The sequence below is a fragment of the Phoxinus phoxinus genome (assembly GCF_949152265.1).
Source record: "Phoxinus phoxinus genome assembly, chromosome: 25".
NCBI lineage: Eukaryota > Metazoa > Chordata > Actinopteri > Cypriniformes > Leuciscidae > Phoxinus > Phoxinus phoxinus.
This window is the reverse complement of record NC_136900.1, coordinates 21362652-21376857: the sequence shown is the minus strand read 5'-3', so window position 1 is coordinate 21376857 and position 14206 is coordinate 21362652. Positions and strand designations below refer to the sequence as shown.

At 38.5% G+C, this 14206-nt stretch overlaps 1 protein-coding gene across 13 annotated transcripts in view; it reads left to right on the top strand.

Annotated features, from left to right (window-relative positions):
* Positions 1-14206, top strand: part of tjp1b (tight junction protein 1b) — a 132375-nt gene that overhangs the window by 30746 nt on the left and 87423 nt on the right. For all 13 annotated transcript variants that reach the window (XM_079603814.1, XM_079603819.1, XM_079603813.1 and 10 more), the window contains 2 exons: positions 1802-1843; positions 1966-2125. In XM_079603814.1, the coding sequence (XP_079459940.1) occupies positions 1802-1843; positions 1966-2125 (202 nt within the window). The remainder of the gene's footprint in view (positions 1-1801; positions 1844-1965; positions 2126-14206) is intronic.

Below are 14206 nucleotides of genomic sequence, written 5' to 3'. Positions count from 1 at the left end.
GATGGAAGTACTAACAGTGTGAACGTGATTACAAGTGCGACACGTTCCTGGATCAACATCTTTGTTGATCCAGGAACAACATTTCAATCTACCAATCAGACTTGAGGGACAAGTTTACAGTTGATGTCAAGTTTAGGCTTACAACCAGGGTTAGGTGCTTCTACATTAGTGTTATACACATATAATTTCCCTCTGATAAGTTATGGGTAGGGTTAGATTTAGGAGTAGGGATAGGGATAGGGGTGGGACAATGTTTTTGGACAGGAATGTTGTTCCAGGATCAACAAAAGGTGTTGATCCAGCAGGTCTTATACTTGGCATAGCATTGCATACTTGCATATGTTTCTGGTCTAATGGTATCCTCTGTATATGTGCGCACATACAATAAACTTTGTCCTTGAACTCTTTCCCAGAAGATTTAAATGTATTTGACTTAAAAAGGTGAACTGAAGGTGAGACTCACTCGGTTTCCTCAGGCCAACATCAACCTCATTGTCACGTTAATGTCTTTGTCCTCTCATTAGTCTTCCATTCTCTGCCGGTCTCATTTAACACTCTAAATTACAAATGTTTTAAACGCTTCTTCAATTCTTAGTCATTTTATGATTTTCTTGGAAACCAATAGCTAGCAGCAGCCCAAGAGGCTTCCTTAATCTACCACTTAATATGGAAATGAGGTCTCATTTTCATTGGTGCCCCTTCCAGCGCATTGAAACAGAAGATTTGCCGTATTGAATTTCGTTTTGCAGGGTTTTCCAGCAAATCCTCTTCACAAACGTGGTGTGAACGGTTATGGTACACGGCATTCAAATTGCCTCTCCTACTGTACAGGGAACTGTCTTACATCCCACAACAGCTACTGTAAACCATGTGCTCATGGTGTATTATATAACCTCTCCCCAACCTCTGCTAGGTCAGGTCTTTCCGTTTTATCGCAAAGAGGCATTTTAAGGTGCACGATGTAAACTGAAAATAAACTGTGATTTTCAGATTTTATATAGAAACTTACCACACTGAGGTTTTGTCTTTGATATTTGATGCAGTGCTTTCATGTCCTGAAATATAACTACATTGAATGACATGATCATATGAGACTTCATGAATAATAAATAAATCCTGTGGATGGAAGATACTTTGGGGTTCAGACAGCAGATGGGGCACTAATTATTAATGAGTAGGAATTAATTAAATGTTTTAAATATAAAATGTGGGTGGATTCATGACTATTATGTTCATTATATTTTGTTTATTGACATCAAACACTGCATTTTGCCTCGGTAGGGTTCGTTGGACTGTTGGTTTTGTGTACTGTGGATGCATTCATGGTTGATGGGACATGATTACACAATATTATCTAAGCTTGGTCTTTACTTGGGCTTTTTTGTGTGAATGAATGTGAATATTTAAATGTTGTTACATTTGGATATCTTCGTGCTACGTAGTTTAATGCAAAATATCTAAATGTCTTATATTTGATGGTCCTGCATCTATGTGAATTTTATAATTTCTATGATATCCGTTGTCATCAAAAATAATACAGTTCACCCAAAAATGAGAATTCTGTCATCATTTACTCCCCCTAATATCGGTCCAAACCTGCATGACTTTATTATTTTTTTCAGCGAAACTCAATATTTCTTCAAAATATATTTTCCTGTGTTCCTCAATGACAGAAGTTTCCATTTTTGGGTGAACTATCCCTTTAAATGTGTCTGTTTTCATTTATTTTATTGTCTTTTTTGTTGTTGTTGTTGTTGAAAATTTATAGTCTCTCTCTCTTTCTCTTGTGCTTTAATCTCAGGGTCTTCCCCAAACACGACAAAGACAAATACGGGCCTGCAGTGTAAGCATTTTAAACCCTTTTCACTCCATTTAACTAACGAAACTCCATTGGTTGCGCTCATTTTTCTAATGGAGATTAAATTTACACCACAATCTAACACACACTGTCTGTCACTTTCTCAGTTACTATCCCAAGATCCACGCCTTCCTCCCCACCCCAGAAACCGTCTCTCTGCTGGATGAATCTGAGGGATCGGGCCACGGCAAACCATCCCTGCGCAGAATCAAGGGCCGAATCCACCGCAGCAAGAGCCTGGACAGCATCGACCTGCTGGACTCAAACGTGAGTTAAAGACTGCATCCACTGCAGTAATGCTTCCGTGTGTGGTGTGGTGGGGGTGGGGATTGTGTGTGGTGTGGCAGTGTGTGTGGCAGTGTGTATTCAGATTGCGAGTGTGTGTTGTGAGATTGCGTGTCAGTGCTCGGTGTGCACATATGCATGTATATGAAGAGATTTGAAAAGTGTGTGTGTGTGCATGTTTGTTTATGAAAATGCACATGCACCAGTATGTCTGTGTTGCTGCTCTAGGGAATTTCTGCAAGAGAGAACATGACATGCACAATTGTATAAGTCATAATTATTGCATACATTAACAAACACACAGATGGAGTCAAATTCACAAGTGCTCATAAACGCATAACAAGAGACAATGGATGTGGGAGAAGATCTTTAAGGGAGAGTTTACTTGGGTTACACTTTATTTTAAGGTGACATTTACATTGTACTTACTCAGAAGTACTGAGTAATATTAATGAACTTCATGTACTTACTATAGAGTTAATGTTAGAGTTTGGTTTAGGGTTAGTTACTTGTAATTATACATAATTTACCGTTATTACTACAGAGTTTACTGTTATTACTATAGTAAGTAGGTGTAGTAACGTGTAACTCCGTCACCTGAAATTAAAGTATTACCTAAAATTATAATCATTTACTCACAATCATGCCGTTCTAAAGCTATAATTGGGACTTTTTTTGTAGATTTTCTTCCATTGAACCTTTCTTTAGCAGAGTGTTCAAGCTGTTTTTTTCCCATACAATGGAAGTGGATGGGGACTGGTGCTTTTGAGATCCAAAAATGATGAAAAACAACCATGAAAGTAATCCATACAATTCCTGTAGTATATTTCGTGTCTACTAAAGTCATCTAATAGCATTGTGTGCGTAAAAAGATTGAAATTTAAGTAGTTATTAACAGAAAATCTTGCAATGAAATGGAACATTTTTCAGAACGTTTTCAGCATGGCTTACATTTAGGGTTATTCCTAACAAAAAGCTATCATATAGCTTTAGAAGACTTGGAATATAATGTAAAAGTTGTATGTACACATACTTCTTTTTTTTTTTTTTTTTGGTACTTTTTCTGACGTTTTTGGAGCCCAACAGCCCCAGTCCCCATTCACTTCCATTGTATGGAAAAGGTTCTGCTTAACACCAACATGTGTGTTGCATAATACTTCAGTTTTATATGAGGGTGGTTAAATGATGAAAGAGTTTACATTTTTTGGGTGAACTATTCCTTGCATGCTGTGTATTCTGCCCAGCTCTCATCCAACAGATCTCCAATCTAAATTTCTCTTGAAAATTACATTTCCCGCCATGAATGTTACATGAGTCTGTCATGTTCACCCCGTGCAAATGTCTGAATGACTCATGGATACTTCATGGGCTCATACTTAATGCAACACCTTACTGAATCTGATTCCTGCGCTGGGATACCCCGGAGTGGGTTTCTGTTTGCATATAAAACACTCGGGATTTGAAGTGCGTCAGGATGTTTCACAAATTGCTTCGCCGCCTCCGAGGAAATGCACTCTAAAATGATTATTATTCTAATGAGCTTTGAGTAGGACTTTTGTGAGTAAATTCCACTTGTTTGAGTCCCTCGCACTTTGAAATTATGGGGGAAATCATATCTTTCTGCTTGAACATTTTATGTCGGATGTTTTTTTTTTCGTTTATAATAAAAACGCTCTTTGTGGATTCAGTTTGAATAGGCTTGTTCATACTTGAAACACTTGAATTGCTAGAAATGTGGGCGTTTTTTTTATTGTCACTGCTCATTTACATAAAGCTAAATGCCACTGAACATTATTGGACACTCATTGGTCACTCATGTAATCTCAATCTGACGATTCTCATTCGAAACGAATGACTTGTTGCGAATGAGTCTCTTTGTCTCTGCCAATTGCGTTCACTTTAGCCCCTTAAGAAATAACATTTAATTCAAACAAATCTGGGCCTAAAAAGATACTGTCTAGGTAGGGAGCTTGAAACACAGCCTGGATGTTGATATCACAGAGGCACAGGCGCTTCTCTGGAGCGATTGACAGGCTTAAAGAGGCCGGGTTAGTTCAGTGCCAAGTGACTGAGCAAATGTGCATTTCAACAAAGCTTCCTCTACAAAGGCTGTCGGCTTTAGTGAACCGGTTCATTAAACCCCTTTTAAAACGCTGTTGCTCGGCCTGTGCTCAAAAATATCTCACCTCTCCAGAACATCGCAGTGAAATAAGGGGGTACCACCGTCCTGGTCCCTGCTCTTTAATACTGTACATATTTCTCCCTTAACAGAGCACACACACACACACACACAGGCCAGAGAAAAGTTGCTGACTGGGCCCGAATGCCAGCCGCAGCTGATGAGAGTAACGTTCCGGCACACAGTGAGTGATGATGCCGCAGCAACGCTTGAGTGAAGACCTCTCTACTGCTGCCACTCCATCTACCGAAAGACAGAACAGAGAAAAGCCACGCACTGCAGAGAGCGTAGGGCCTTGATAAATAAAAGCGTGGCTGCCCAATGCTAAGGTGTTGCTAGGCTGTTGATACGCTTGCTAAGGTGTCCAAGGTATTTGCTAGAGCTTTGCTTGGTTGTTGGTTCCTAGATGTTTACTGTACCAGTCCACAATGATTTTCTCCGTTTTGTCATCCGCCAGACAAAATTCTTATGCCTGATTGGTTAGAAAAGTATAGCGCATAATTTGAGGAATCATTCAGATTGGTCACATGATGCGAGGTGAGTTATGCGCCAATTTTTACTAAATAGTGATGGTTGCCTTAGCGAGCACCGCACGGCTACTAAGACGATTAGCATACAAAAGTAATTTAATCTTGGACATTTTTAATGAGAAATAGTGGGTCATATTGAGATCTCTGGCTTTTGGTTTGAATATTTCCCTGTTAAAAAGAGCCAATAATGATCTTGGCTGGTTTAAGCTGGTCTTAGTGCCATTCGTATGTCAGGCTGGCAGACCAGTTTTGAAGTTTGAAGAGCAGCAAACCATCTTAGGCTGGTTTAAGAAGATTGTATGTTCAGTGGGGTTGACAAATCTAAGGAGCCCCTAAAGGGACATGATGATGGGGAATAAATTAAATGAGATGAAAAATGATATTTCAATGCTTTTGTGTTATCTTGCCCTCTTTTTTTTGTTCACCAGAAACTTTACTTGCAAAAATTTAGCATTTGCCCCAGAAATTGTTTGTTCGCTCACAAAACTTTTGCCTTCCCTTGAGAAAATTTGTGTTCGCTAGTTCCCCCAGACAATAAGCGCTTGCCAGCAAAATCTTTGCGCTCCCAGAGAAAGTTTGCATTGACTCGCAAACCTTTTGCGTTCCCCAGAAAAAAAAATAGCATTGGCTCGCAAAAAAGCCCCGCATGTGACGTGGGAAAATATATATCGTGGCCACGTATTAATAATTGATCTCACGACTTACTAATACATCAGCACGTTTTACTAATTTGATTCCCTTGTGTTAAGTTAAAGCTGCTCTAAGCGATGCTGGGTGACGTCACTTCTTGTTGACGTTCAAAGTATTGTCAAATAAAACGGAGGCTAGCTAGACCCTCCCTCCTCCTCATCCCGTCTCCTCCCCCTCCCTTCGTTTCCCAGTGAGCATAAACAACGGCTCCGTCATAAACAAATTTAGTCAAAGTTTTCAATAGCCTATAAATGAACATTCAAATTCATAACAAACAGTGGGTGAATACAATCATTCACACAAGCTGTCGCCCTACTGTGAGTTTGCTTGATCATTTACAATAGAGATCGATCGCTAGCTGCTATAAACCTATATGTTGTATTCACTAAAGTTTGCGCTGACTGCATAGATCTAGCTAATTATATCCTTGTGTTGGTTAGGCGAACACGAACATCCATTTAGAAAAACAAAAAAATGGATTTACCCAGCTGTCCAGCAAAAACAGAGCTAACGTTACCTGGATGTCGGAGTTCTCGCCACCTTTCGAAGGCTTTTCCACTGTAAATTCGGGACTTTGTGCGTTCCTTATCCTTTTCCCTCTTTGCAATTTGTTCATCGGAACGTCGTCTCTTTGGTCATGTGTCGGCCATATCAAACTTGAAGAGAATATAATTCTAACTTCCCTCTTCATGCTTCTCTCTCCTCCTCCACACCCCCCTTCATGTGTACGCACACTAACCCCCCAAACCCTGCTTGTCAGTGATTGGCTGGAACACTGTTTGTTATGTTTCGTGGAGCCTGGGGTGTCTACAGAGACCGCATTTTTTTACAGTGGGGGATAGGCAGCTAGCGGATAGTGAGGAGGTGTTTGCTGTATGTGACAAAAAATGTTTTGGCCTAAAAAACGTGTGACATCGCTTATAGCACCTTTAAATCAAAACGATGGAATGAATTAGTTCAACGTCACCATGAATTATCAAAATCCATGGCAACGATATATTTTTTTTCAGCATATGTGCTGGGTGCCGTACAAAAGCATTAAAATGACAAGTTCTGTCATTAAACTCAAGATGGCGAAAGCTGATGGGTCCTTAACGCAAGCTGATGGTATTTACAGCGTTAACTACTTGGCACAAGCTGATTGGTTCATGTCACATCTGCAGCCAATTAGCTTGCTTGCTCAACAGTTAAATAGCTGGTTACCATTAACTATAGCAGTTTGCAAGACGTTTTCAGAGTTTGTCTAAAACCCTTCCCCTTCCCCAGCTCCACCTGTATAGATCAGCAGCAGCGTAGCAGATCTATTCCGCCAAGACTAAATACATGAACATTTGATTTTAGGCATGTGCATGCAATAAAATTGGAGTGTTTGAAGTCACGTTGTTTGGCAGAGTGCCCAATCCTGCTGTCATTTGTGTTGGCGAGTGCCGGTCTCTCTCTCTCTCTCATGGAGAGCATGAATCAGTTGTTAGTGCATAGGTTGCAGAAAACTGCATAGCCGAGAGAAAGAGAGAGAGAGAGGGAGCAAAGGAGAAATGCAGCAGCGTGAAATGCATCACATAACTCTGGTCAAGTGAGACTCCCTCTCTCTCTCTCTCTCTCTCTCTCTTACAATCTTTCCTTCTGTCCATCTCTTCATCTTGTGGAAGAGAGGTCTCCTTGCTCTCCTTTTTGCCGATATCAGCTCTCCACCGCTCATCTCCATTCAATCACTCCATTCATTTTTTTTCATTCACCTTGAAAGGCAATATTAAAGGCACAGGAGCAGAAATTATTAAAGGACGTAAATTGATATCACTACCGTTTTGCTGCACTTCAGTAACCCCGCCGAGGCTTTCCACGCTTATTTTTTAAGGGTAACTGTAAAACACATTAGCAATTTTCGCAATGCATAATCATTCATCCTCCCGGATTTGTGTGGACAAAGGGGTTATATAAAGGGGATAGTTCACACAAAAAACTAATTCTGTCATCATCTACTCAATCACATCATGTTCCATATGAAATGACTGTATGTCTTTTGTGAAACGCAAAAGGTGAATTTTTGAAGAATATCCTGGTAACTTCATTCATATAATGAAAATGATTGGGAACTGGGACTGTCAAGATTCAGAATGACAAAAAGCTACTCATTAGCCATGTTTTTAATGTGTTTAATGAGTAAATTGGTTACTGTTTTGCTTAGGGTACGTTTACACGACAACGATTTACTAAAAACGGAAGTTTTTTGAAAAGTTTTGCATAGAGATGACAACGTACTCGGAATGATCCCCGTTAACGCGGATGCATGGAAACGATTAAAAACACTGTATTACTCATGCCAGGCCAGTAGGTGGCAATGTCACTTTGTAAAGAAACACCATGCGCCTATAGACTGAACACGTAATAAACATACATAATAAACATACATAATAAACATACATAATAAACATACATAATAAACATACATAATAAACATACGTAATAAACATGCGCATGCACATGATGTCACCATTTTCACAAGTTTGCGTTTTTGTAGTTTACTTGGCGACGGTATAACGGTATCGTTTTCGAAATCCATTTTCAAAAGTTTGCGTTTACAGGCGCCCAAAACACCATTGTGGTGTAAATGAAAGACCAAAAAGCATAAAACTTTTCCGTTTTTAGTTGAAAACGGCGTCGTGTAAACAGCCTCTCAGTGTAGCGTTCTCCTTTCCATAGTTAGTTTCCTTAGTTACTCATTACTTAATGATTAAGTTCACCTGTTTCCTGTTTATTTCCCTTGTTCACTATGGCTGCATCCCAATTCGCCTACTTATACTACGCCCTAAAAGTATGTACTCTTTTTGTGAAGAAAAAGTACATACTTTTGAGTGTGTAACAAAAGAGAAGGCAAGCTTTGAGACACACTACTTCGTCATCTTTAACGGACAGATCTGTCGCGTGCATCCTGTCAGTTAACTGCCCTGTCAATCATCTTGTCACAGTTAAAATCCTCCATTCAATCTAATTTAATTTCTTACCATTTCGGAGAGAAATGTAGTAACACGTTCATCCGCCAGTCGTGGGTCTTTCATGCGGAGACTCTCCTCATGTGTTTGCAATTTGAATGTAGTGATACATTTAAAAGTTAATGGCTAAACGTGTCTTTACAAAAGTTCACAATGCTGCTGCAGATGCAATATAATGTGGACAACATTGATCAAATACATTTTCGTCAGGTTAGATACTGATGATAATTAATAACTCAAACCTCTTTATCTAAACCTCTTTACATAACCGCCGGACTCGCGCGTCCTCCATGTCTTTAGTTTTTTAACATTTTTTACTTTTCGTGTTGTAGTTCTAACCGAATCCTCGTCCAACACGTGATGGGTTGTGGGGAATATTAGCCGTTAGAGTGCGCATCGATCTGCACTTCGGATTCTGACCGGAAATAGTAGATCATCCGGGTATCTTTGGAACACTTATTTCAACAAACTACAATTTGGGACGTACTAATTCTACTTTCAAATACTATTTAGGACGGATAGTATGCCAATTGGGACGCAGCATATGTGTATGTATGTATACACATTTTCTGTCCAGTTCCTTGTCAGTTCTCATCTTGGTGTTTTGCGGTTGTTACTCTCTTTGAATTCTCCTACTGTTGATTAAAGTATCCTTGTTTGCATATTCTGTGCCATGCATCTTATTAATACCATACCATACTATACGTGGCGGTATGAAACACTCATTTGTTTGTCTTTTTGAAGCTTGAAAAAAAAATCATATTTTTGAGGGTTTTTCTATGTGTTTTTTAGTGTTTTGTTTATTTATTTTGCGGAGGTTTTTTAAGTATTTGAGTTTTTCTATTGAGGAAAGAGGTGTTCTCTGAACATCTTTTTTGTTTAGCAGCTTATTTTTCAACAAAAGCTGCTCTTTTGCTACAAAGAAAGAAAATCATATGGATTTGGAACAACATGAAGGTGAGTGTATGATGACACAATTGAATTTTTTTTTGTTGAACTGTACCTTTAAATTTTGCTTGCCAGTTCTTACAGTCATAATCTCAGGGACATGATTACAAAGGGACACGTATGCGATATATTTTTTAAGCAGCGTTTTTCTGGCTCTCTCAGCTGTTCTGCAGTCTGAAAAAGTGTTTTGCTGCAAAAGCCACATGGAGGTGTCGGCAAACAACGCTAATGCTAATCCTTAAACTAATCCAAAGAGTGCTATTGAATACAGAAATTATTTTGCAAAATAGTTCCTAGCCTTAGTGTTCACAAGAACAGATGTGAAATGTATTACATCTTGATCAGTTATATGTCAATCTGTTGTTAGCATGCTAATCTGACCTTTTAGAAAAAAAAAAAAATCACATAGTGGCACACATTTAGGCTGCAGTATGTGAACAGGAGCGCTTGCTGTCCTCGCCAAAAAACACCAGCGTAAGCACTTAGCGCCCTGCTCAGTGTGGCAAAAGTGCTGCAGCTGCAATTGCAGCGGAGACGAGACTGCAGTTAACCGATCTGCATATTCAGAGATCTATGTGAGAGGCAGAGAGAGTGAGAGGGCTGAGAAAGGAAAGATAGGAATGGGGACAGAGGTGTCCCCACACGTGAGGGGTGAGGAGAGGGGGGGCTACCCTTGAATGAGGTGCGTACGGTAAGGAGGGGGAGGAAGGATGCAGGGGCTGAAAAGACACAAAGAAGAGGAGAAACAGGAGGGAGGGAGGTGTATCTCACCTATATGTCATGGAGACAGCCAGAGGAGGTGAACAGGAGAGGAATGGGTACAGGAGAAGGTGTTTTTTCTTTCTTCGGATCGGGGTGACGTTACCTTGAGTGACGCTGGAAGCTCAACACTACGGCGTGAGGATCCCTAGAGCATGATGGGATAGAGAGAAAGTGGGAGTAGAACATTTTGTTCTGTGCGGCATTAGACCAGTACTGTGTGTGTGTGTGTGTGCATATGTATACGTTTGATCAGTGAAAGATGAGATAGAGCGTTTTTACTGTGTGTCATTCTGTAAAACAGGTGCTGTTTGTGTTCCTCATAGACGTTCATGTAAAAAAAATGATTAGCATTAAAAATCATAATACTAGGCTTATATGTTTTTCGTCTTTTTTCATCTCAAAGAAGCCTTTTCTTGGCCTGTTTCCACCCTGTATTTTCAACGACTCAATCTATATTAGCAAATGTGTACTGAAAACACAATATATGGAAATATTTTATACTGAAAATATATTTAGATTTTAGTTGGTATAATGTGTTATTAAAAACCTTTGTAGCTTCAAGTTGTATGTCAACCCTGTTACCATCATATTTCCCCCTTTTTAAAGTAATGAACTGTTTCATAAATTAAAGAACAGGTTTCGTAATTGCATCATGTAAACCTTTTAAGGTCTTTGAAGTGTCCTGTTTTTTTATTCACTCTTTGTAAATGTGGATTAAAATGTCAACCCTGTTACCTTGATTTTGTATAACAAAAACATTTGATGATTTAAAAGTGTATTTCTTAAATAACCACATTAAATTCTAATAAGCACCTTGTGACATTATGAACAAAACTTGTAAACTTAAATTAAACTCTCAACCCTGTTAGCTTTTCTGAGCACATAATTAGATCTAACCTATATCAAAATGTATGCATTTATGTTGAGACAATTATATCCCTTAGAAAGGGAACGGGGTTGACTGTACAGAAGTATCCTCTTTTTATCACTTTTTGCAAGTTTGTCAGTATGAGACAGCATTGAAAAATGTCAACCCTGTTACATTTGAGAAAATATTTATATCCTAACATATATTAAAACATATACACTTGTATTGAGCTGTGTCAGTTCTAGCTAAATTCCTTTTAATTGATGTTGAGATCATTATGTGCTCAGAAAAGTATCAGGGTTGACAGACAGTTGACACATTTTCTGAAAGACTGTGTAAAATATCACAAAGGGTTACTTTAAATATCTGAAAAATGGAAACGACACATTTTATATTTCTACGCTATCAGATAAATAAATACCACAGTGACCTTGAACATGCTTGAATGTGCGTTTCAAAGAGCTTGTAAACTTTATCTCAAATGAATATGTGAAACGGTCATCCCTGTTACCTTGCTAATAAGAACATAATATCCAAACATATATTAAAATATATTTTAAAAATTAATTGAGCTGGCATCTCAAACTTAATCTATTTTAAATAAGGCCTATGTTGAGAAATAAGCATGAGTAACAGAGTTGACAAGCAGCCGTTTAAAATCTTATAAGACTTTACATTTAAGAAATCACCATGTCAAAACTGGAAATGGCATCCATTTTATATAGATTTATATCAATTTTGCCCACTGCCAATGTAATATTTCTACCCTGTCAGGTGTGTGTGTATCCTGATAAGTGAGTAAATACCACACATGGTGACCCTGAACACGATTGAATGTGCATTTCAGAGCGTGTGTGCAGAAATGGTATGTTAGAGGACATTTGCCCCCCTACCGGGAAAACCCATTTAAAGAAGTTCAAGTTCAAGCATCCTCTTATTTTATCACTTTTTCAAGTTCGTCAGTACGAGGCAATTTTAAAATACCAGTCCTGTTACCTTGAATTTGTATAGCAAACATCTGATGACTGAGAAGTGGATATTTGCAGAAACCTCAGCATTAAATTCTTTCTAACAAACACATTATACAGTAGTTCCATGACATTGTGAACACACCTTTAAATCTCAAATGAAATAGCTAAACTTTCAACACTGTTACCTTTCTAAGAACATAACAATATCCTAACATATATTAAGATGTTTGTATTTAAATTGAGCTGTGTCATCTCAAGCTAAATTAAGTTTAATTTATGTTGAGACTTAAGCCTCAAAGTAACAGGGTTGACAGGATTAGTACATTATCTGACGGACTGTATACAGTTTTACAAACGTTTAATATAAAAATCAACATTTCAAGCTAGATTCACCCCATTGCTAATGTAATATTTCCACCCTATCAGATGTGTTTGTGTGTGTATTCTGATAAATGAGTAAAATACCATTACACGGTGACCCTGAACGTGCTTTCCAGAGCGCGCATGTGTGCAGAAATGGTATTTTAGAGGACATTTGTTACAGGCCTCCATACTGTGAAAACCCATTTACAGAAACGCACGTGCAGTGTGTGTGTGTGTGTGCTCTGTGATGTGCATATTGGTTGTCCGTATGTTCAGTGTTTGCATGCAGTACTGAATTCATGTGTTTCTGGTGGTGGTGTGTGAATGTTGTGTGTGTGTATGCATGTGCATTAGGATGGTTGGTTTGCCGGAGCCCCGCTGAGAGCGATCCAGCTGTCGGGTCAGAGTCTGAGAATCAAGAGGTCCATGTGACCACGCGTGTCCCCTCAAACCTCAACATATGGCGCAGCGCTTCAAGAAATCTGTCTGTAGATAAAACACAAACTTCTAGTAAAAGCCCACACGTGCTTACTATTGCAGTTATGAAATGTTCTTTCATCTATGCAGTGAGGTCATTGTTTTCATTGTTGGGGAACTGACTTCAAAAATATACAAAAATTACTATGACCCCAGTTAAAAGTCTTTACCAAAAATGGCTCCGCAAATGTGATGCTAGTACTATGCTATGAAAAGATACTCTTTGGAGTCACTATTAGGGGTGTAATGATACCCTCATGTCACGATGCGATACATACGATACTGAACTCACAATACGATATTATTGCGAAACTCCAAGACATTTGATAAAAGGTTAACAATTTTTTTACTGTTGATTGAAATGTAAATTTAGTATTACATTGTGGCTGTAAATGAATAGGCTTGGACTTGGTGTTGATAACCCAATGCACAGCACAATGGAGACACCAGAATAAAAATATTCATGATTCTGAAGCTGAAAATACATAATTATTTTAGGCAAATATGCCTTGCACTCTGTCACTGACTAGATACTGTATATTTAAAATAACGTTAGCCACTTTTTACTGGTAACATAAAAGACAGTTGGCATTACCAGCACCCACAAATATCCCCCCATTACATTATCATACATTACATTACATTTTATAGCAGTTTAATGTACTGACACTAAAACTATGAAAACTTGAATTTTTTCCTCACAGAAATTTTAATTTGGGTAAACTGTATACACAATACATATTTTTGCATTTTTATATTGCGATATATTGTGATATTGACTAGCTATATTTCCATCCACCTGTTTTTATGCAAACTTTGGGATATCGTGTTAAAAAACGCTGGATGGAAAAGGCAAGATGTGCTTAATTGAGGCTGCTGGTTTTTTATTTGATAAGAAGACGATAGGAACATATTTACAGAATAAATTAATCAACTTGCGTGACTTTGCCTCAGTGGATGTGATTGGATAACTGCACTCTAAAAAATGCTGGGTTGTTTTAACCCAATTTTGGGTCAAATATGGACAAACAAAGGCCTTTGGGTTACATTTTTAAATTGCATTTTTGATCCAACGTTTGGGTTTGTCCATATTTGACCCAAAATTGGGTTAAAACAACCCAGCATTTTTTAGAGTGTGGACTAACCAGCGGGTCAATCGTATTGCACAGCATTTCAAATGTTGGTTTGGTTGTTCTGAGCATAGACAGTATATAAACGGTTCTGAGATGCCTGAGCCAATATAGGCTTGTTCGACTTGAACCGACACTGCACAGACCGATCGGTT